General features: G+C 40.8%; 1 protein-coding gene across 33 annotated transcripts in view; it reads right to left on the bottom strand.

Moving 5' to 3' along the window:
* The window catches only part of LOC122970970 (ankyrin-3-like), a 162,698-nt gene that overhangs the window by 8,957 nt on the left and 129,435 nt on the right, over positions 1-24,306 (bottom strand). For 23 of the 33 annotated variants that reach the window (XM_044337358.1, XM_044337383.1, XM_044337350.1 and 20 more), the window contains 12 exons: positions 22,118-22,272; positions 21,686-21,897; positions 21,320-21,527; positions 20,364-20,460; positions 20,012-20,240; positions 18,749-18,874; positions 17,686-17,808; positions 17,116-17,142; positions 16,387-16,468; positions 5,541-5,615; positions 3,737-3,868; positions 3,385-3,528 (listed from right to left, as the gene is read on the bottom strand). In XM_044337358.1, coding sequence (XP_044193293.1) covers positions 3,385-3,528; positions 3,737-3,868; positions 5,541-5,615; positions 16,387-16,468; positions 17,116-17,142; positions 17,686-17,808; positions 18,749-18,874; positions 20,012-20,240; positions 20,364-20,460; positions 21,320-21,527; positions 21,686-21,897; positions 22,118-22,272 — 1,610 coding nt within the window. The remainder of the gene's footprint in view (positions 1-3,384; positions 3,529-3,736; positions 3,869-5,540; positions 5,616-16,386; positions 16,469-17,115; positions 17,143-17,685; positions 17,809-18,748; positions 18,875-20,011; positions 20,241-20,363; positions 20,461-21,319; positions 21,528-21,685; positions 21,898-22,117; positions 22,273-24,306) is intronic. The other 10 variants (XM_044337355.1, XM_044337362.1, XM_044337367.1 and 7 more) reach the window with 5 other exon arrangements.

Raw genomic sequence — 24,306 nt, 5'->3', positions numbered from 1 at the left:
CGCTTGACAAGCAGAGCAGACTTCTTAGTCAACAGCAGCAGTAACATCTTTTGGAAGAGCTGGAGAAACATCCATAATGAATGATGTCCACTCCAAATATTTCTCAGACCAACTTCTTTCAAAGAGATACAGTTTTTACATTTTTAAAGTCACATTCTGGCTTTGTTGGGGATCTAAGAAGTCAAAAGTTTGTTGAGCTGCAGATCCATTTACACAGAGAAAGAAAGAAGGTGTAGGATTGAAACAGGGAATGCGGAAAGGCAGGATCGTAGCCAAGACCAAATTCAAACACCAAACCCTCTAAGAATTCTGGTGGAGAAATACTACATCCCTTGCCATAAACAGTCAAATTAAAAGCTGAATCAGCCTTTTAAAACCCATCATGTGTAATATGTGTATAATGGTTCAATGTAAACTCCTTTTAAGGCCATTAAAACAAACATTCCCAGAGATAACACTCAGGACATGACCTTGGTGTCCTTAACAGAAGCTAAAGTGCTGTTAAATAGCTGTGAGGATGCTAATGCTAAAGCCTGCTAGTTAGCTGATGCTGTCCAGTTAGTGCTGTGGTAGGCAGGAAAGAGAGGCTTAAAGGATATTCTATATTTCTCTTATTGTCAACAAAATTTTGCACTACACTGTAAATTTCACAAAGAACTTTGGTACAAAAGTTCAGAGGTTGTGATATGTAGCGCAACAAGCTAGTGAAGCTCTGTAAATAGAACTGCGTTAGTCTTTGAGCCATTTCCAAACAAAGTAACGTGCCCAAACTCCTCATAGTGAAGGAACATATCACCCAGTGCAGAGGTGTGGCTCATTGACATGATTTTAATAGTTTTTTGGACAATAATGGAAGTCTACAGCACAGAGGAATAAGATATATCAGGCTTTGGATGTAAGTTGCATCAGTTCATTGTTGGTTTGGTGTTCTCAATGTTCTGTTGACAGTAAGAAAAATATAGAAAATCACCAGCCTTATCCTTTAAGATTGCTAGCTTCCTGCACAACTTCAAGTTCAAGCTGGGAGCAGAGGGCGCTGTTGCACTGCAGTCTTATACTAGTCAGCCTGAGTTACAGCAACAGCTCAGCAGGGAGGGAAAGAGCAGACACAACTGGATCCAAAAGCAGTCATTTATCAGAAGCTGTTGAAGTTAGCAAAAGGTAGCCATTGGTGGGAGTTAGCTGGTTAGTGGTGCTTAGCGTTGGCAAGGGAATTTGCTGTAGGAGTTAGTCACTCGGAAGCAAGAAGAGGAAACAGGAGGAGGAGGAGCAGGAGGAGGAGGCAGGGAGTCTGCTGGTCTCAAAGCAGCTGAAGCTACGGTGGAGCGTAGAGGCTGAGAGGCTCGGAGGAACCCAGGAGATGACAGGTACAGTACAGCTAACAGCAGTGACACAGAAGCATAATTATACACTGTACACTTTGAGAAAAAGGTGTTTCATTTTCAACTCATCTGTGAGTGTCATGTGGGACAGAGAACACACCCTAATCGACATGTGCAGTGCAAAACACTCGTTGACACTCATGGACGTGTTGAAAAAGCTCCACCCATTTGAAGAGCGTTAAAAGTGTACTCTAGTAAGCAAACAACATCAGAGCAGGCAGCCTCTCACACAAAGCCATAGCCATGCACTTCATTCAATCAAACACGGACGTCACTTTAAGTCATATTTGCTTCACTGTTGATTCTTGAGTTAAGATGAGACCCATTTCAGACTTTTGTCTTGAAGTGTGCCTGGATAACATTGGCTAATTCTGTAGGTTCAGCTACTTATTTCTGAAGAGAGTTAAGTTGATTTGATGGGGCTCTTTGTTTCTATTTATCTTAAATTACAAACCCTAAAGGGGACATATCATGCACATTTTAAGGTTTTTATTTTATGGGGCTTTACTGGAATATCTTTACATGATTTCTTATTTATCTTATACTGGCTGTTTATTCAGGCCGTTTTAGCTCCTGTCTCTGTAAGGCCCCCCTCCCAATGAGCCCACTTCTGTACATGTTTGAGCCTGAATCCGATCCAAAATATGCAAGTGGACATCATAAACAACCCGTGGAACAACCTTATCAATAAACACTGCAGAACAGATGACCGTTTGGGCATGTGCGAACAATCTGTCATCATGACGAGGAGGAAATAGAGGTAACTTTGCAAACGGAGCGTTCCGAGCAGGCTGAAGCCCTGGCTTTTGACTTGCAGGGCGCATTTTTACATACATTCACTTTGAGTTTTGGACCTTTGTTCATGTTTAACATGAACATCTGACATCATAAAAGTTTAAAAATAACAGAAATGCAAAAACAGCATACATCCCCTTTAAATTAATGCACCTCAATATTTCAGTCACTGATGTTTAGATAACACATCTTTATGTTATCCAATGAGAATAAACAGAGCAACTGTTCACCCTGGAAAAACATCGCCATAATGGCAAAGATTTTCAAGATGTCAAAAGGATGTTTGAATATATAAGATTATGAGAAGATTGTTAACAGGCCTGATAACCAGAGGCAGGAATATTTCATACTCAACTATCTGGAACAAAAGGCACATTGGTGTCAAAGTTCTGAAATGGCCCTCATTGGGACTGTCAGCATCAGAGAATACTAGTAGCTGCCACATTTAATTTTCATTAATGAGGAAAGAGAGAAAGGTAGAAGGAAAGAGGAAAAAGTACTGCTTGAAGCAAGCATGCCATTTTTGTAAATTGGTTGTTATAATTATGTTTCTATGTATTTTCCGTTAGCATATTACACAATTTGACAAAAAAAGTGTGTTGGAGAGTTTGAATTGAAAACTTATAATGTAGCATACACATAAACATAACTATTGATAAACCAAATTATGAACCGGTGCTCTAACTAAGAGACACAGATTCATTCAGGTGCATGCTTCAGAACAGTTTACAAAAACAGTCACACATACTAAAAAAGTCTCATGCACCCAAAATGGTACAGATTTTCCTGTTATGCATTTAATTAAAATCATCAATTTTGGATGTGCTAAGAACACCTTTTAAAGGTTATTTAAAAAAATATAGATAATCACCCAAAATCTATCACTTGCCATTAATGTTCCAATGACTGCGTGCTACAAATGAATTGCACTCCTCAGTGTTGGAAAACTCACAAGCTGACTGGGGTGACTGCTTAAAAAAAGACAACTCTAATGCTATTATTACCTGTTGGTCCATTAACTGAGATTGGCTCAGTGAACCCACTGGAGCATTAAGTGATTTTGGTTAAATGCTAATTAACTTGCATTGGTTCTGTATTTGTTTACACAGTCAGGTCTGACTATCTGGCTGAGTGAGGAGGTGAAGAAGGGTGAAGGGATAGACTGAGAGATAGACTGAGAGTTCAGCTAGGGTGGGCTACACTTTACCATCGGACTGATCCGGGAATACTGCGTTATCATCGGCAAAGCAGCGTGTGCCTGAAATGTTACCGTAGTCAAATATGGGCCCTTCCAGCAAAGTCACAATATCCAACCGATTGATCTTAGTCAGCACCGCAGTTAAAGCATCCGCTAGAGAGGAGAGAGACAGACAAATTACATGGCAACTAATTTCAAATGTCATATTGTAACACTACAAAACATTAATTAATTAATTATATTGATTCATTTTTAAATAAACTATAAATAAATATATGATAATGTCAACGAGGAAAAGAAGACATGCATATGAATTACAATGGATATAATACAGACACACACAAACACAAATGTTGCTTACTTGTGGCGTTTTTACCGTCCCTGTGCACCCATTTCTTAAGGAGCATGAAGCTCTGTGCTGTCAGGGAATTGGGGTTCTCCACTCTGATGAAGTTGATCTCTTCCACAGAGAAATCCATCTCCCTGGCCAGCTCTGAAACAGCATCAAACACCACAAAACACTTGTTTATCCTGAGCAAATAACACCAACACAAGGCTTTTTTTTTTGTAGCTCAGGGGGTAGATTAATTTCTACTGGGGACACCAGTACAAAAGAATGATGTACCGTCAATGAGGCAGTGTGATTTATCATCCATCAAGAGGTGTGTTATGTGTTATTCAATTGCTGAAAGAAAAGACATAAACTCGCAAAAGGGTGGTACAGTGCACAAAATACCTCCACAAACAGAGAAGCTTTAGAAAACAGTTAGCTGCTGAAGCTGCTACCTGACATATTGATGTGATATAAACAAATTGATGCTACAGATATGTGTAGAAATGCAGGGAAAACAATAATGAGCAATAAAAGATATATGTTGAGTGTGGCATTTTAGATTTCAGGTCTGCAATCATAACCAAATGACATTTATCTTCCAACAGATGTCTCAAGCTACATTTGATTGCTTATGAAACATTAGACATATTATTATGTGATGAAATTGTGGCGCTGAAAACATCACCATGATTTGTGTCAATACTTTTGTTGTCATTTATTTTCTTCGTCCTAACTAGTTTGTACTCATTCGCTAAATGATTGTAACTGCCAAACACAGTCTAAAGCTAATGAAGCAGTGAAACACTTCTTGTACAGACAAGCCATATGGGCCATAAATTTAAAACCATGAGAACATAATGTTCAGTGGAGCTACTTGTTCACTGCAGCTCTGCAACATGCATTAAATATGGATTAGATTCCTTTCCTCTACTGAGCACTCAGTCAGTCACTGCACTGGACAAAAAGGCATACCACTACAACTATTCACACTCGTACACACTAAAGACAGACGCCTGTGAACACATGATTGCGGTGCATTTGCACACAACACCCACGCAGACACATGCAGGCAGGCGTGGGGCAGTGCTGCAGTGCAGGTGGTCAGGCTTGGACTAAACTGCAGAGGCCACACCCTTATCACTGCTCGCGTACAATATTTATATAAAATCGTCTCACTCTTCCTCTTAAAAACACTCAAACACAAAGATGCATGACATAGTAGAATATAAATATATTGATATACAAGCTTTTTGACATTAAATTCTGATACATTTATTCCTGTATTTTCACCCCTGCCTGCTCCTAATATGTCTCAATAACATGAGATGTTTAAATTTTAAAAGATTTCTAAAAGTCACACTGTAAAGTTTTTATGATGTGCCTACTTGGTTGTTATGTCGCATGTGTATTGTTGTTATGATGTGTGTGACTTTAAATGCCACTGCAGTACTGCTCAGACAAGATGTTTTTATATTATATGTCCACCAGATGGCAACAAACACTGTAAAACTAATAATTTAAGAGTTGGACACAATCCGGCTGATTCATTCACATGTGGGTGTTCTTTAAAATTCATGATAATCATATCCAGTGTATATTACTGAACAGACTGCACACATTATAAGCACAGAGAGTTTTAGTCTCTGATTGAATCCTGAAAAGATTCAGATGAAACTGATTTAACACCAACATTGCAGCTATGTCTCCCTTTCATATGTATTACTATAATAAATACACAATTCTTGCATTGTGTCATGCTTGTTTTGGGTTGTATGTGTTTGTGTGTGTCTTACCAGGTGTGTAAAAGTGAGGTGTATGTGTTTAGGCTCACCAGTCCAGCTGAGTCCGAGGTGGTCGGCTACTATTGCCATACGGAGGTCTGTTCTCTCACAGGGACTCTGAGGGCCTGTGCGAGGAAGCAGGGGAGGCCAGGACACAAACAATTAGTATGTGATATTGTGACAAAAAATCTAAACAAATTAATTAAATGTGGTCCCAAGAAAGAGACACACAAAATGGCTCCCATAAAAACGGCCGCAGAGGGGAGCATGACAACTAATAAAAGAAACAGATTGGGATTGTGAACTGAAAGTTTGTCTGTTGCAGACTCAACTAAATATGATTTGATTGTTATACCTATTTGACACCTACTTAATTAAACAACATCTTTGTCTCTTTTATGCCATTTTCTGATAAATGTAGCATTCATATCAAACCCAGTAGTGTTGGTGATAAAACAAAGACTAACTTTAGCTCACCGTCCCAGGTCTCACCTCTGTAAAAAAAAAAAAAAGAAGCTTTTCTGGCCAAACTATCCTCAATGATGCAGTTTGAGGAGTTGTCTTTTGCTTATGTTTTACAATGGACAGTAGGGGCTATAGGGCTATATTATATCTCATGACTTTGAATCTTTAAACTTCGTGAAATTATCGTATTCCCTCTGGATGAGACACAAGACCATCTGCACTGATTTTTAAACACAAATGAGGACAACACTGTACTATTATAGGCAGAGCAAGTGAAACATTAACACAACTAGATAGCAGTAACTACTTTTTTGCTAGAACTATTAATGCATATCAGCAGATCACAAAGTAGAATCAAAAGCATGAGGATCTGTGAGGCCAGAAAAGGAAAAACAAAAATCATACTTTAATACCAAAATGTTTGATGTTCAGTAGAATTCGTATTAGTAGCAAGAGTTCAGAGTATAAGAGTTTTTGTATCACGTCACTAACCACAAACGATCTACCATCAGGCAACATTCCCTCACACTGATAAAAGCAATTTATGGCTTCAACTTGAAATCAAAAGTCATCCAGCTGCATTAGCTTTCCCACCAGGTTGCAAATGACTGACTACACTGACACTCTGTTGTGCAGCTGACATGCCATTTGATTGTCAAGTTTAGCCGATGAATTGTTTTTCACAGTGTTCTCATACAGCAAAAGCACCACCAAAAGATCTACAAACCAGGCAAGCAGACCAAAACAAACACAAGATCATATTTCCCCCAAATAATCATTTGTATCTAGGTCTTAATCATGTCTACAGTGGAGGTGAGTGGTGTTGTGTCATGTGGGAGGGTGGGAGGCTAACTTCATCTTTAGTGTGAAATGAAACTGAGGATGTGTGGTAGCCTGTAATGCACTTTTAACTCAGCCCTTCAAGTGTTTGCTGATATTACTGAAATTGTAGTAACCTGTAGCACAAAGACATACCCAAAGTCTGTTGTAAAGCTCTTAATACTGTAGCTGGTCATTATTTTGATGAGGTAATTGATCCAATGCCATAGCACATTTACTGACACCCCTTTCCCTAACATTTAAAACATCTAACAGCATGAAATTATGCAATCTACGCGAAATAAATTCCCCTGCTTGATCCTAAAACAAATTTTGGGTATAGCTGATTCTGTCATCGATTCTCCGTCTCTTAACCTTAAACCTCCATGTCTAAATTAGACAGCACAGGACACAGATAACAAGAATGACAGGAAAAAGTGACAGCTACACTTGCATCACATCACAAAGCACCCACAACAGCTACATGCATCTTATAGAGAAAGATATATATATATATACAGTATGTAAGGTATAACAAGTGTTTAGAAAGAGTTTACAAACTAGTCTCGTTCTCCGTGACAGGAGCCGTGATTGGTTGATCAACCTGACTCTCCTTCTGCTCATGCGCCTTCCCTCCAAGTGTCCGCCTACTTTTCCTCCTGCTCCTCCTCATCCTCTCACTGTTGGCCTGCTCAACCTCAGCTCTCACATCTCTAGCAGATGGTGTTGATGTGGTGGTGCTGGTGGAGGTGGAGGTAGAGGTGCGTGAAGGGCAGGAACTTCTAGAGGCTCTAGATGGCTCTGACAAGGAAGTGTTCCTTGTAGTGCTGAGGCTGCAGCTCTCTTCATCCTCAGTGGGCAGTGTTTTCCCTTCTAACTTTGTTTCAGCCTCCTTGGGAGTGGTTTGGTCCAAAAGGTTGGCTAACTGGCCACTGACAGACCGTTTTGTAAATTTATCTGGGGCCGCTGCACTGCTTTTTCTCAATTTCCCATTTGTGCTACTTATACCTGGGGTTTTGGCTAAACTATATCTGTGTTCAGTGCTAGATCTGCCTTTAGTTAGTTGTTTATTACCCATGGAAGTTCTAACACTTCTATCATTGACCATGGATTTGGGTTTAACCTGCTTCTGCTCTCTAGAACAAGAGGAGTATTTCATGGCTTTCATTACTGGGATTCTAGATTTAGGAAATAAATTCGCATAAGGGTCCAATCTTTCCCTAACTTTATGCATTGCATGTTTCCTGACTTTTCCTTGTGCCTTGTCTTTCACTATTGGTCGACTTTGACTGCATAGTTTGTGGCTGTGCACCCTCACTGGTAACCTGGACTTGCATATGTGGCGTTTGACCTCTTTGGCTCCTGTGTTTGTTATTGCTACATTAGTAACAACCCTGCCTTCCCTACTGTTCTCCTCTAGCTGGCTGAAGGATGCTTCTATCCTGCCTACCTCCTGCAGAGTGGGTCCTAAAGAGGACAACAAATTGAACACAATACTGCCAGTCTGAATGACATCTGAATGGACATAATGGAAGTCAGGGATGGTGCTACTGGTATTGCTGCTCCATGTTTGGGGATTGCTAATCTGTTGTGAAGGTGCTGAAGAAGAATCTGTGCTTTGGTAATAAGTGTTCGGACTTTCTTGGGTTCTATCCAAATAATCTTGTTGTCTAAAATAGCTGTCTGTCATGTCTGATGTATTAAAATGAGAATAATCTGAATAATTTGAGGTTACAGAGTAAGAACTATCTACATTTTTTCCTGAGGTTATGTCATTAGAATAATCAAAGGTGCCTGTTCCTCTACATTTAGAATCGACATTTGAAACTTCAGAGGTTTTATCATATGACGACCTGAATCCAGTTCTAAAAGTGGAGAATTTAGGCTCAGTGTAAGTTGAGTCTCTGCATGAGCTGTAACTGCCAGCTGCATTTGATATTTCTAGTTGGACAGTAGTAGTCTGTACAGAGACTTGAGGGATTGTAAAGGTGTCTGTGGGATCCTGAATATTAACCTGATCCCCGCCTTTTAAGGAAGCATTTCCCTCTGAGTCCCTGACCCTGTACCTGCCCGCCGAGTGGTAATGCTCACCAATCTGAAAAAACTGGAGCCTCTCCTCCACCATGTCCCTCTTGCTCATGTCAATCGCACCACTGCGTGTCATCTCAAACATCTTCCCTTCATGGAAGGGGAATGGGTTTGGCTCGCTTGTCGGCGTGCTATCGTCCGTTGGTGTTCGGGCTGGGGTAGTGTCTGGTGTTGTGGCCTGAGACTGGTCATCGACTGCCAGTCCAAAAGGCTTAGGCTCACCATTGCTTCCCCGTGTCCCTCCCATGTCAACAACTTCTTCTTCTCCACCTTTACTGGGCCAGGGGTCAAAGTCCAGCCCTTTAGTCGCAACAGTCTTAAAAGGAGAGTTAAACTCCTCTTCTAACTTATAACTAAAGTAAGTGTCTGAAAATCCCTCTTTCTCTGAGAGTTTTTGTTCCTGACTAACCCCATCTTTACTACCATCATCAGGTTTTCCACCATTTGAAAGGGTATCTTTTTTGTCAGTTTCCTTTTGACATTCCTCTGGGGTTTTCTCCTCTTCAATAACTTCAAGTTTTGTCTGGGGGAAACATCGGTCAGGGGACCTAAATGTGTCTGATGCCCAGACATCTCTCCGGCTGTCTGGAAGGCCAAACAGCCTTAAATCTGCCTGCTCGCACAGGCCATCATCCTCATCCTGAAGTTCATATCCATCTAGGGAGTCTATCTCTGTTGCATCGGTGTCATGAGAAAATTCAGCCGTTGTGGCTATTGAACAGTCTGTTATGGATTGGTCATTTCCATTTTGTTCATATTCATACTCATCTCCTTTTCCATTTGAACCATTGGAACCATTGGAGCCGTTGGAGCCATTGGTCCCACCATTGAGTTCTTTGTTGTTTCCATTTTTGTCGTTTCCATTTTTGTCATGCTTTTTTGATTTAGATGCCTTTTCCTTTTCCTTCTCCCTCTTCTTCCCCTCCTCCTCAGGAACATTGAAAGTGAATTTCTTACAGGGTATTGGTTGGAAGATTGACTCCTCATCGTCATCTTCTGCATTTGATTGACTGTCTTCCCCAGGGGACACTGGTGACGGGGGTTGGATACGTATTATTGGTTCCATAAGAAGATGCTTGTCGTGTTCTTCCTGTAAGTTTACCTCCATCATTTCTGTCTCAGTTTCTGATGAGGCACAAGAACCTTTCTTCTCTGTGTCTGAAATTTCTGAGGCCGAGTCCAAAGGAGGAGGGGGAGGGAACTCAATATATGCAATACCTTTGTCTTTTGAGACTTCTTGCTGCTCCTGCCCTGTTATGTCATCATACCTGCCATTGATTGTGGTTTCTTGCAGGTTGAAATTATTTGTTAATTCCTGTTGGTTATCGGTAATTTTAGTTTCTTGCTCATTAGCATTAGCAAGGTCTGCTTGGGCTGCATGAACACTAATATTGCTTTCTGTTAGGGCCTCTTTAAAAGACAAACTGACTTTGCCTTGGTCATCTTCCTCTGATTCCTCGGAAACCTCCATGATGGGGCTGGGTTTCCCTGTCAAAAAATCCATGAAGCCATCAGGGGTTCTGCATGTGAGATCATAGCTGACCTCCTCAGAGCTGGGGGTCTCTGGTGTAATGGGGCTTTTCCCTGAGCTATCTATGAAAGAGACCTGTTCTAATGTGTCATCATCAGGGCTTATGGGACTGAGAGCTGAGTTTGATTTCTGTTTGACTGAGTACACTGCCCCTTTGGCTTCCCTCTCTGCCTGCCGGCCCACCTGGACACTGACATAAACAGGTAATGTTTTGATGCCTTTGAAGTTCTCTTTGGTTGTTACAGCAGCTGGAGGGGTTATGACTTTCTCCAGCGTTTCTCTAGGGCTGGGAAGGTTATTGAAGTTGGCATCTTTGGGGGCATTATCTAGAATTTCAAAAGTTAGATCTTCATCTGTTTTTGTTGGGGATGTCTCAAGGATTGTCTGTATTTTGCTCTTAGATAATGTAGGTATCTGTGATGGTTTAGTTATTGTATGTTTCTTTGTGAGGTCACTCTCTAAAGTAGAAGGCGGTGTTCTTACAGGAATTTGAGATTCTGTCTTTTTTCTGAGGTTTTTGTTTAGTGGTTCCTCGCCATCTTTTCTCTGTACCTCAGTTGTTACCTCTTTGGAAGCAGACTCACTTTTTGTGACCTGTTGGTATTTTTTAGCATCACTGTCTTTGTCTAGTAGTCTAGCTGTGTCTTGAATGACAGGTGTCTGAACTTTCTGACCTTTATTGCTTTTTTTAATTTCACTAGAATGGACATCTTTCCCTTTAGTAGTGGCTTTGTCAGTCTCAGGTTCACTGATTTGTCTTTTGTATGGCAGCTTGTCTTCTGTCTGTTTTTGGGCTTTAGATGTTGGTTTACTGCTGTCTGTGGCAGCACTTTTGTCCTTCTCAACATCCTTTTTAGGGCTTTCTTCCTCTGATGTTTCAGATACTTTTGACACTTTTCCTCCTGCAAATAACTGATAAACAGGAAGCTTGCTCTCCTGTAATTTCTTTATTGAAGGTTTTGGCTGCACTGGAGGGGGGATTTTGGTTGGACTAGACTGACTTTGTTTCTGAGCCTCCGATTCAAACTTCATCCTCACGGCACTGACTTTGGATGTTGATTTTACATGAGCGGGAGAAGGGGGCTCAGACACACTGGTCTTATCCTCACTGACATGGGACAGCATGCTTTTCTGGGGACTGCTTGGTAAGCTAGAGCTTTTCTTTTCAGTTGTTGTGGTGCTGCCAAATATTTTACCAACAGAAGGCTCCCTGAGTTTGCTTTTACTGAACCCCTCTTCTCCTGCCTTAGGTTTCTGTTGTGTTTTCTCAGGGCTACTACAGGCTGAGCTAGGCCAGGACCTGGGCTCCTTTGGCTCTCGTCTGACAGGCTTTTTCTCAGGGGACTGCAGCTCATCATTGAGCTTCTCTGTTTTGTCACGGAAGAACTGTGATACCTCACTGAGTTTTTCTTCAGCTTCCTTTACAGTTTGGTCCACCCTATCCTCATAAAGAAGCTTATCCCTGCTCCTGTCATGTTTATCCTCTGTAAATCGCATCCAAACAGCATGTTTGGGGCTGCCCGGTTCTGTGGAATAATGAAGCACTGTCACCTTATCAAACTGCGATGGATCATCCCTGTGCAAGAATTTACCTGATTTAGGGGACCCATCTTTTGATGACTTAGAAACAAACTCTCTTTTGGGGCTGCCATGCTGCTGACTCATGCTCTCAGTACTACGGCTACCACTCTCCTCAGAAATTAGGTGGCGGTTTTTGTCAGTCACCATTGCTGAATCCTCTGTGTCAGAGTGAGACATCGATGACACATCAAGTTTCTCTGAGAGGAGCATTTTCTCAGCAAACCTATATGACTCGCCTCTGATCTCTGACAGCTCATCATCACAATATTCTATGGAGTGCTGACTCAATAATTTCAGGGCTTTATATGAATCATCTGCCATCAGCTGGGCAGAGCTTGGGCGACTGTCCTCCTCCTGTGACACTGGGGTATTTACACGAGAAGTTTCCAGGAAGGAGGGCAAGGATTCTTCGGCAGTAAGCTCCTCTTCTTCCTGTTGGACCTCATCATAATCAGTAAATTCCTTAATTCCACGGTCCCCTTTGTAGAGATAAAGCTCAGGGTGTTTCTTGGTTTCCCTGATAATAACCTCAGTCGGCTCTACTGTGCTGTGGCCCTTTTCAATATGAACCTCGATTATTCTTTCAACTTTGGGCTTGGATTTAATGTCTCTGTCAAGAAATCTAGGAGTCAGTTCATCACCTTTGACAGAATCCTGGTTAGCTTTGTGTTCAAAAAGGCCTGCTAGATCTTTAGATGGGTCTCTACCTGACTGGAAAGCTTTCATGATATCTCTAACTGACATAGCTTCCTCTATCATCTCTGCACCATCAGTCAGTTGGGGCTTGTGATAGACCATTCTTGTGGTAGTAGTAATATGAGTTTCCTCTTTAAGACACATGCTTTTGTTCATCATGTCCTCTTCTGGCATTTTCTGTAATGCTTGGATGGAGCTTGATGAAGCAGCATCTGACTCTATAGAGGGAAGAGCAGATGCAGTTTCCTCCATGAGGACAGGCTCACAAGGATCATCAGGCTGCTCATAGCTCCTAATGTGGACCACCTCAGTCCTGGTTTCAGTTACGCAGGGAGGGATGGGTGAATCTGTGAATAAAGGTTTAGGTCCTGTACTCTCTGCACTCTGAGGAGCAGAGGGTGTCTTTTCGCTCCTGGTCTCAAAGCCGCTGTCTGACAGGGGACTCTTATCCTGCTCATGAGACAGGTCCTCGGGTGATTCCAAAATAGTGTCCGTCCCCTGATATGATTCAGCAAGTTTGCTTAGGTCCTTCTCTGAGGGAGACCTGAGCATGCCTGAGACTGGTGGAGGCATTTTGAGTTTGTGCTCCTGTATTGACATAGATGGCTTGAGAACACGTTTCTGTTTCTCTTCACCTTCCTTTTTTGCATCCTCCTCATACCTACATTTCAACTCTGCCATTTTTGAGAGAGAGCTAGCACCAATGTCATTTGTTAAAAAATCCACTACTTTAGCCAACTCTAAGTCTTTGCTTGACATGGACTGGTGCTTGAGCAGCAGTGTGTTTTCATCTAAAGGAGGGTAATAGTCTGAGAGGGCACTTCTTTGTGCCTCCTCAATCTCATCTTGAGAAAATTCCTCCCATTCATCCTCTGAGGCTCTCTCTTTAGCTGAGATGGCCTTACCTTCACTCATGATATCTTTCTGTAATATCTCACTGACTTTCACTAAATCCTCTTTCACTTTCTCCACTAGAGTAAATGGCTCCTCATCCTCCAACTTGGTCTCTTTAGGTGTACCTATACGTGATGTTTGGACAGTTTTAGCTGCTGTCGGTGTGTCTGTCTGTAGGATAGCTGTCATTCTGATTAAATCCTCTTTCATGTCCGCTACATCTTTTAGTATCTCCTGGTTGGAAGTTGCAGTTGGATGGACAATGGGTGGTGTGATAAACGGAGGAGATTTCAATTGGGAATTAATTTTTGATGTGGTAACACAGGAAGACAAAGAGGAAGGAGACAAAGATGAGGCACGAGGGGAATCGGGCAGTGCCATTTTGAGAGATCCTGGCCCAGGTTTGACAGGGGTCTCTGGGATGACGTTGGCCAATGAATACACAGGTGCAGTCACTGTACTAGATGAAACAGCCAAGCTGGGGGAGGCACCTACAGATCTCAGAGAACCATAAGCAGAGCTCGCTGGCGCAGTTCTACGTGAGGAGGATTTAAGAGTGCCATAGCCTGACACAGAATATGAGTCTATGGCTTCATTTATGGCTGCACTGACACCAGATGTTGCTGCCTGGGTGGTGGCTTGGATCCTCTCCTGAAGGCTGCTGCTTCTCTCCGAGAGAAGGCGAGAAGAAGGGGAAGATGGCGTGGAGGAGGGGGATGGATATTTAACAGGTGAGACAGATCCATTCATCATGGACAATTCTGAGGAAGGAATGGTTGTCTGCCCAGTTGAGGACAGAGACGGGAGGGATGACCGCCCTCCTCGGGATGAGAGTGTTGAATCTACAGAGGTTTTCAAAGAAGACAGGCTGGAGATGGTTTTACCAGACGAAGGGTAAGGTCCCTCTGCATCTGTTGCAACTGTGGACCCATATGTAGTTTTAAAAGGCAGATTAGAACTGTACATGTTGTATGGTGTCTTTGGTGATTCTGGAGCAGTAACAGGAACTGATGACTTCTCTGGTATATAACCATTTGGTATTGAGTGAAGTGGGGAAGTCCTTGATGTGTATGCTGAGGCAAGGCTTTTGATAGATGCTGGATCTGTGGCAGATTTACATGGGCTTCCAGAGGACACAAGACTGGCAGACGCCTGGACAGGATACTGACCCTGCTGGACAACTGTTTTAATGGGTGAAGGCATAGTCCTGTAAGACCTGATGGGGGATGCGGACATTATCTCACTAACTGATTTAACTGGGGATGACTGGGTAGGTGGTGGTGGTGGAGTTCCCAGGGTGACTTTGGTAGGTGCAGGACATGCAGGTGATGGGGAGAAGGGCCAGGTAGATTTCAATGGAGAAGCAGCTGGTGAGCCGGCCGGTGAATCGGTAGAGGTGAGGGAACCCCCCACTCCGATGGGCCTTGTTTGGCCAGGGACGGTAATAGGAGCAGTCGACCATGGTGGGTAAGGTCTGGTTGGAAAGACAGGTTTGTGAGAGTAACCAGCAGGCAGTGTTCTTGCTGTTGTGCTTCGCTCGACTGCTGTTTCTTCAGATGAATTTGTAGAAATAATGATGAAGAAGGAATGGAAAAAAATAATCAAAAGAATGTGGAATAGTAAAGGCAACAAAAAATTATGTTGGGGAAGGAAGAGAAAAAATGTGAAAGAGATCAGAGGAGGGAAAGTTGGTCAGTGACGCAGTCCTGGTATTAAGGAAGGAAAAACAGTAGTTTTATGAAGCGCTGAGATAAGATATTTGAGTACTGATTGAAGATGGAGTTATAAACAGACACAGTTGTGCTCCTGAGTGATTCAGGATTGGTAGATGACTCAAACGATAACAACAGCAACAACAACATAATGAATAAACTGAACAAAGCACATACAGCAGCAAAGTAAAATTCCAAAGACACTGGCGTAGACTCACAACTGACAACAGAAAAATGGCAAGACGAATGCACCAGGATTAACACAAAAACAACTTCTCTCTTTGGACTTCAGATGTTCTAATCGGCGTATGGATTCTTGCTCTAATTTCAATCCGCTTTTTGAAGTGCCTTTTATCTGTTTGGTCCAAAAATTATATAATGACAGATTTCCCAAAGATAATTTAGATACTATGATACACTAGAGCCAAGGGTTGCAAAAGTTTCCATTTTCCTTTTATTATATAACAAATATGACAAAATGTGTTCTCCAAGACTAAAGTTTTGGCCCATTTTGTCATGCAAGATTGATAAGAATTGGTGACAAGCATTGTGAAAAACTGGGGGAAAAAAAAAGAAAACACCTGAAAGAAAGCCATACTCAAAACCTCCTAACATGCATGTTTGTCCCACGAAAAGCTGCTACATCATCACAAAGCCAAAAGAGCTTTAAACTCAGAGGGGACAAATGAGAAGGAAATACAATTTTTCTTTGACCTCCCTCCCAAATGCCTTATAACATTGTGTTGGTAAGTCAAAGAAAGATTTCAGTGTTGCTGCATTTGGACTGAAACTCAGCAGTGATAATCAACCAAACAAACCCAGAAGTACAACTCACAATGTGGGCAAGCACAGCACATAAACTTAAAAACCACTCATTGACCCATGCAAAAATATGTACCATGTTGTAAACAAGCATGTGGACAGTGCATGTCATGTAAGGTGAGAAATATGCATTTATTACATTAAGTATGGTAAGTCACATCTATCTACTTACTTATACTTATCACGCATTTTACAGGTTAATTAAAATTGTTAATAAACTAACTTATCCACGGTAATTGGCATTATTATAGTCATCAAAGGGTTTGTTAGTGAAAATGTCAAACTCACTCAGTGCAGGCTCGGCCAGATAGCTGTAGCGCTTACGTAAGGCTAGAGATGCAAAGGTATGACGTCGTTCTGGCTTTTCAGTCTGCAACAATAGCAAACAACACAAAAACCTATCAGTTCTAGGTCACCCTAAATTGTATAGTGCTGCCAAATGAGCAACAATTGGACCTTACAGTGTCTAATTAAAGCAAACACAGTAGTCTGCATATTAGTTGGTATTACATAAATAACAAAGCCAATGTTTAGCAGTTACATAACACAGCAGCAAATTCTCATCTAAGAGTTTTCACTGCACTTACTGCACATTCTCTATTTTGTAAGCACTGATAGTATTACTTACAATAATTTTTACTATGCCAAGTTAGTCAAATTAGCTTAAGTTAGTCAAGATAAGGCTACAAACTATAGACTCTAAGTACTTAAAGGTGCAAATAATTGATTTTGAAGTAACGTTAATAAAGGTTAAATCTTGACTTATGGACAATATAAGTATCTTAAGTTCAAAGCCACTTGTATCACAACGCAAGGGATAAGGATTGGACATAAAACAAGTAGTTTTTCATATCTACAATATATCATGCAAAATTGAGCAGCTAAAAAGGTTGCTTTGAACAAGGAAAGCTCAAATTTCCTTTGTAGAAGCGGAAAGAATAAGGCTATGAAGAGCAGAGCTGGGCCACTATAGATCTAGCGCAGATGATAGCACATGGTGGGGAGGGTGTGGTTTACCTCATCCTCGGCATCTGATTCCATTTCCTGGTTCCCAAGATGCATTGCAGAAACAGGGGGAGTAACATAATGGAAAGCAGGGGGAAAAGAAACATCAGGGTGTGAAAAAGGAGTGATTGACAGAAGCTCCAACTTAGAAGAGAAGCCACTTTAGCAGACTCGGCAAAGACACAAAAAAAAAAACACAGACCAAACAAACAGCAAAAAAAAAAGAAAGAAAGTAAAAAGCGCCAACACTCAGCAGCAAAAACAGCAAATCAACTCAAGTCACATAAAGCCAGCCTGATCATCAAAAAAAGCCTTTTGCACAAAAGCCCTCAGCCAAAAGCATGTCATCCAAATCAAAAGGTAGGTAGGAACAAAATGAAACAGCCAATGACAAGAAACCACTGCATAGATAACCAATATACATAGAGAGAAGCCTTAAACAGATAAAAGACACAGTGGCGGCAGTTTGGCCAAAGTCTTTCTCTGTCTTTCTCTATCAGTGTTATTGGGGCCGAAACTACCCTAACCATGAATATGGTTATGGAGGTGACAACAGAGAACGCTGAGTTCACGCTTCGTTACCTTTTTCACTGCAGGAAGTGTGATGTTCAGGTTGCACACGGCGGTTTGTGGAAGGCCCTTTGTGGTCTTACACTCTTTAAGGAAAGTAAGACGACCGCAAGGCTCCTGGCTGGGGTCTCTCACCTGGAGAGAGAACATTGCTTCTTTATGTACCTCATGCCTTTATAAGGTGGCAGACACTGTTGATGTACTTCAGTATGAACATGTATTTCAACACAGTACACTTGTATCTGCTAATGTGCATAATTCATGTTAATTGTTTATGGACATTTTTGCAATGTTTTCATTTAATACAGTCATATATTTCAGCACTAGACAGCAGATTAGATACCGCAGAATAGATGAAAGTAGAGCTGCAACAATTAGTTGATTAGTCGATTCACAGAAAATTAATCGCCAACTATTTCGGTAATCGATTAATCGCTTTGAGACATTTTGTAAGAAAAAATACAAAAAGATTTGACCACTTGATCCCAATTCAACACCAACTTTCCCTAACAACTACACTTCTATGATTTTGTTCTCACATACTGTACTATCTATTGACGTGTTTTTCTAATGGAGCATTTGTTGAATAATGACTAATCGAACAGCCATATTTGGACGTAATGTTAGACACGCAGTGCCCTGCTACTGTAGTCCAAATCAGCTGTGTTGTGATAAAGTGGTGCCTGATCTAGTTCACACACAGCAAGAACAGTTTTCACAATAACAGAGCACCACACAATGCAAGAGCATTGATTATAGAGTTTGTGAAGTTAATGGGTCGATCGATGACATGAGGTCATTTAGCAGAGGCAAAGGGAACTAGGTTATACCCTTCAATACAATTAACCCTGTGGACAGAGTTCATTGTACTGAAAGCTAGTGAAGAGAATAAAGTGTAAAACAGGACAGAACTAACACAATCCTGGCTATAGCACACAAAATGATACTGGCTGCTGCTTTTGTACAGCATTTTTTCTTGTCCCTATTGTACCCGGTTATAAAATCCACATTGCAGCCTGAGAAGGAGATGTAGTGCTGTAGGTGATGGTGATGATAGAGAGTATGTTAAGGGTACCTTGACACAGAAGGGCAACCGGTTCTCCTTGAAGGCGTAGAAGTTAAGAACTAACTGCTGACCAGCTTTGGTCAGAGGAGCCAAGTTTCCATAGCAATCCACATAAATGGGCCTTCCCTCCAGAACCTGAGAGAGCGCATCAGTCAAGTAAGAACAACAGTCAGATGCAGCGACAAAATCCATCAATCTTGTAACAGAATTGCAATTTTTTTTAAGTATTCATGATAAGGTCTAGAAGTAGACCACATCCATAATACAGAGTGTAACTCTCAACAGCACTCAGCACTGCAAACTGACATGAGCATACATTTACAAATGTTTATCTCTGTCTTAATTTCCAGTTTCTTTTCTGAGCATTTTTCTTTATATGATAGTTGCAAGTAGGGCTGGGCTATATGGACAAAATCAAATATCACAATATTTTTGACCAAATACCTCAATATCAATATCGCGACGACATTGTAGGGATGACTAGTGCCTTCACAAAATATTTACACAATGAGATTTTTGATAAATAATCATCAGTAATGTGGATATAATGACTAAGTGGGTAAAGGAAAATAATAGAACTAGTCTGGTATGTTTCAGAAAATTACATCACTTTACTGTAATGCAGACCTTAAAACCAGGAAAAGACAACACTTATGCCATAACATGATATTATGATATCCAACATCTAAGATGATATCTAGTCCCATATCACAATATCGATATAATATCGATGTATTTCCCAGCCCTAGTTGCCCTAGTTATATTGGTGATTTACATAAGGTTACTGTATTGCTGGAATCATTTTGAAGCACTTAGATAACCTAGATCAGTTTAACGCTTTATAATAAATGTATTAAATATTAATAAACTGAACTGCACAAACTAAATCACCCACTGTAAATACATTTGACTACAGATTGATTCACATTCAGTGTTTATCTGACAGTCAAATTAGAATCAATTTAATTATAATCTATGGACAAGAACTTTGTACACATACAGTATACTTTTCACAAGTAGCTGCATAATATAGCTTTATTATAATAGCATTTGCTCAATATCACATGCTGGTAATCACTAAAATAAAATTTGTTGTGTATAATGCCAAGAGAACATTTTTAGTGTGTCAAAAATAAAGTACTGCTGTAAAAACCTATAAATGTCCTGATATGGAGCTTGACTACAAATCTGTGTTGGAATATTTTTTGAAATCCCTAAACCACAGATTCTGACAGGAATAGAAAAGATAATAAACCAAACATAAATATGCACCTCTATGTCTTTGCTCCTGGCCACCTCCTCAAAGTTTTCCTGCTGCTCCAGGGTCTTGTCCACCTTGTCGTCGGTCATACAGAAGCACCTCAGTCTGGACTCCACCGGGTCATTCATCTTGGCAAACACCACAAACTTGGCCATGTAGGGCACACAGATCAGCTCCCTGTACAGCTGCGTGGCCAAGCCCACTGTCTCTGGGATCTGGTGGCAGTCTGCCAACCAGAACCTGCACAAGGGACAACAAATACGATGAACATTTGAGACACAGCGATAAGCACAACAATTCAGATAATGATAGTAAGCTGCTCAGAATTAGCGTGGTGATACATGCACATGTTGTGTTTCTCACCTGGCAGAAACGTTGGTGGTGAAGGAGACACAGTCATTGACGAAGGTGAGAGGTGTTGTGCCTGTGATGTCTTCCCACTGTGCTGGGGACGTACCACCTAATTGACAGTCATACAGGTAACATCAAACAACCTGAAGATTCTTTTTGTGTGATTAATTTTCCTACATTTAATAAAATACAATAAAAAACAGACAGATGTCATCAGATGTTCTGTTTTTTGGGGGGTAATTTAAGGCCTTTATTAGATAGTGATAGTGGAAAGATGAAAGGAAACAAAAGAGAGAGATACAACAGAGACAACTGCACCCCTCCTACTTCAGTCACCCCCTGGACCAATTTAAAATTGTGATAATTTAGTTTTTTGTCTTCATCTCCAGTGGTTTTCAACACAGTATGTGCAACAGAATTATATCAATTATTATTCTTTGACTTTGATTTGCGGAATAATCATGCTCAGTTCCCATCATGCCTTTCAGCATATAAACAGGAAATATAACATTGCCAAGAATTAAGTTTGTTAGCTGAGGGCTACAACTTGAGCTCTGTTTGTTTACAATTTGGCAAACTGGCACCACTGAAAATACGCCAAATTAGCTATTATCTGTTCCTGTTTGCAATCTATCAATGGATGTACAGATATATATCACTGGATTACTTTGATACTGAGGAAAACAAACAAATGTGATGATTCTCAGGCAAGTCTTGGAGCGTCTTTTTTTCTATGATATCTGAGCAGATTTAACAATGTTTATTTGCCATGCACATCAGCAATGATGTCGGATACTGTAACTACATGACTAGCCCAACACTAACTCTAATATAAACCAAGCTTAACCCTTAAACCAAGTCTAAGAGCCCGTTGAAGAAGTGAGCACCAGTCTCACTTTCCATATATGTCCTCACTCTCAAGGTCTGAAACACAAACATGTCGTCACAAAGTACAAACACACACATACCTGTAATGCTACAGAGAAGACGCAGGCAGGGAGTAGAGTCTCCTTTATAGCCGTTGGTAAGACCCTCCCCTGAGAGGGGTGGGACTGGGATTGTCATGGTAATGGGCTTGTGGAACTTCCTTCTTCTGGGCTCCACGGTAACGATGGGACTGAAGGTTGCTCGGTTACCAAGAATTTTCTTCACGGTCTCGTCAGGTACAGGCTGGGCCTGGGAGGGAGGAGACGATGATGAGTGAGTGGTGTTTGTGTACCTACATGTACATTTGTGTGTATTGTTTATTGTTTATAGCATCCTGTTAGCTTCTGCCGTGCTCACCGTTCTTCCTGAGTGAGAAAGATTAACAGGAAACAACATCTATATCTCACCTGCAGTCCAACCTTGATCTTCTTGGTTAATGCCCCCTCAGGGAAGGACGCCTGAACCAATGGGACGCTCCGGCTGCACAGAGTCCCGCCCTCGGGTCCCATCTGATTGGTCTCCTGCCGGATCCGAGACACGACAGCGAAGTACTGTGGGAAGTCCTTGGTGATGATGCGGCAGATTCTCTTCCTCTCCAGCTCGTCGGGACTGTCTAGTTCTACAGGGAAGGAAAATACATGTATCTTGGTAACCCTGGGACACTGTGAATTGTCATAGATTGCATCAGTTTTAACCTTTTATTTATTCATTTTTTCTACAAACAAAAACGTACGTCACCCGAATCATTTAAAAGATGCTATTATTAAATTAAATCCTACACATAAGGGCTTATTCTACCAAATAATCTATGAAAACGAAAGTCTTAACTTGTGCTTTACCTTCATCCATCCCATTGAGGAGCTGATTGAGGTCGTCAGTCTTACAGTCGTACAGATGCTCCTTCCAGGATTCTCCATTCTCGCTGCGCAACAGGATCAGTTCTCTCTCCTGTCCCCGCATCGAGCCAAAATGGGGGATTTCCACTATCACAGGCCTGGTAAAGTACATGTCATGGAAATATGGTTAAATTAATGATATTTTATTCATTTTGATCCAATTTTTTTTTAAATTGGTTATTAGAATGGGTATTTCCACTTGTCTGCATAAAAAAAAAAAAAAGTTAAATGTTGACCTGAATAAGTTTTTGATTGTGAAAATGCATTGTCCCACTTGGGCAATAATGCAAAGATTAAATCTGAAATGCAAATGGAGGAAATGGCATCTCTTTCAGGATATTGTGTATAGGGGATTGACACAAGTAAAGGTGGCATTCATTTGTTAGTTCTCTTCTTTAACCCTATAAATCATTTAAAACATTAACAAAACTACCCCGAGTTTGCTTAAATGAAAGGAAACACTGGGAGAGACTGGACTCAGACACATACTGTACAGGTATGAATGAACAGTGTCTCAGCTGATGACAGTGTTGCTGTACAGTGACAGTGGAGGTCGTGTTAGAGTTCGATGGGACATTCGAAGAGAGTGTCACATCGTGATATGACTTGACGAGACAGGTGCAATGAAATGAGGAGCGTGAGGAGAAAGCTGCACAGCCCTTATTTAAAGGCATGATCGCAACACAAGGGATGAAAAGACTCAACAATGTGGACAGTTTCACTCAGAAAAAGAAAAAGAACAGAATCCCCCACTGTTGCGGTATCAGAGGAACTATATTTATTGATCATCTCCTCGGGAAATCCTCTAAAAAAAGAGACTCACAAAATGATTACAATGACTGATGGAGTCCTACAGGGAAACACTATTTTCTACCAACATGAACTTTTGGGGAGTTTATTTCAAGAGAGATTTCAGGGGGTTTTTTTGTCTGTTCTCTACTCACTGGTTTAAAACAGGTGGTGCTTTGTTAGAAAAAGGTGATGTCAGGTATTTTAATGTGCCAATCAAACTTAAGAAATACACGGATAAGAATCAGGCTGTGTCCAAAATGACTCCCTACTTACTATATAGAGCACTATATTTACCCTGGGCCACTTTATTTGAATTTGTTTAATTTATAGATAAATAGGTTTTTTAAATCTCAATTTGCTGCTCACTATTGAGTAAACTATTGACTATTATGTAGGGAGTAGTGAACAAGGTAGTGATTTCAGACACAGCCTCAGAATCTCATGACATTTGTTGGGTCATTTGCTAATGTTGCCAAGGAGACGTCACTTTCACAATTAAATTAAATCAAACCACACCTACTCAGTCCTGATGAAGTGTTGAATGCTTACTAAATAATCATTTAATTTATGTCTTTTCCTAACTTAACAATGATTGTTAATTATTTAGTCATAACTATATATTATTATAGAGTAATTGTTAAAATTTATAACAAAGTTTACCGGTGCTGTTTTTCACTCCAATAATTCCACATGATAAAGTGACAAAACCACAGAATGTCCATCATTATTGATTTCCTGCTAATCAATAAGCAAAACCAAACAACCCTTCTATATTGAGCTGTAGCTCCTGAAGTTTCACATTCATTCAGATTTTATGCAACATGTTCTAAACACGTTGAAAAAAAAAAAAAATCTTCACGTCAACCCAGCCAGACTCTTCCTAACAACAGCTCTGGAAATGAATTATCCATACACACTGTGTGCACACTGTGGGGGTGACATCAAACTGATCTTAAAGGTGAAGTAAAGTAACAGCAGTCATGGGAAGCAGGATGATGCTTTGCTTGAGGAGGAAAAGGCTCATGCCCAACAAGCGCAGTCCAGTCTGAAACAGCCAATCAAAACCTTTTACTTTCAGTGATGTCAGAAGCCCACTGAAAGCCTCTGAAATAAAAAAAAAAAAAATACGATGATCTCTAAATGAAAGAGGCTGGAAAGTAATCACAGTGGATTTAAAGATACATTGTGTAGTTTTAGGAAGAATTTAATCCCATGTAAAACCTATATTCTCTGTCTCTTCCTTTAATATTATTAAAGGTTAAACAAATTCCCACCAACTTTAAATACAAGTGAGCATATTGCTGATTTAATGTTAGTCCATCCTCCCTTCAAAAGCATGT

The sequence above is a fragment of the Thunnus albacares genome, chromosome 20, assembly GCF_914725855.1.
Source record: "Thunnus albacares chromosome 20, fThuAlb1.1, whole genome shotgun sequence".
Taxonomy (NCBI): Eukaryota; Metazoa; Chordata; class Actinopteri; order Scombriformes; family Scombridae; genus Thunnus; species Thunnus albacares.
The sequence above is the reverse complement of the archived record's forward strand: the minus strand, read 5'-3'. Positions and strand labels throughout refer to the sequence as shown.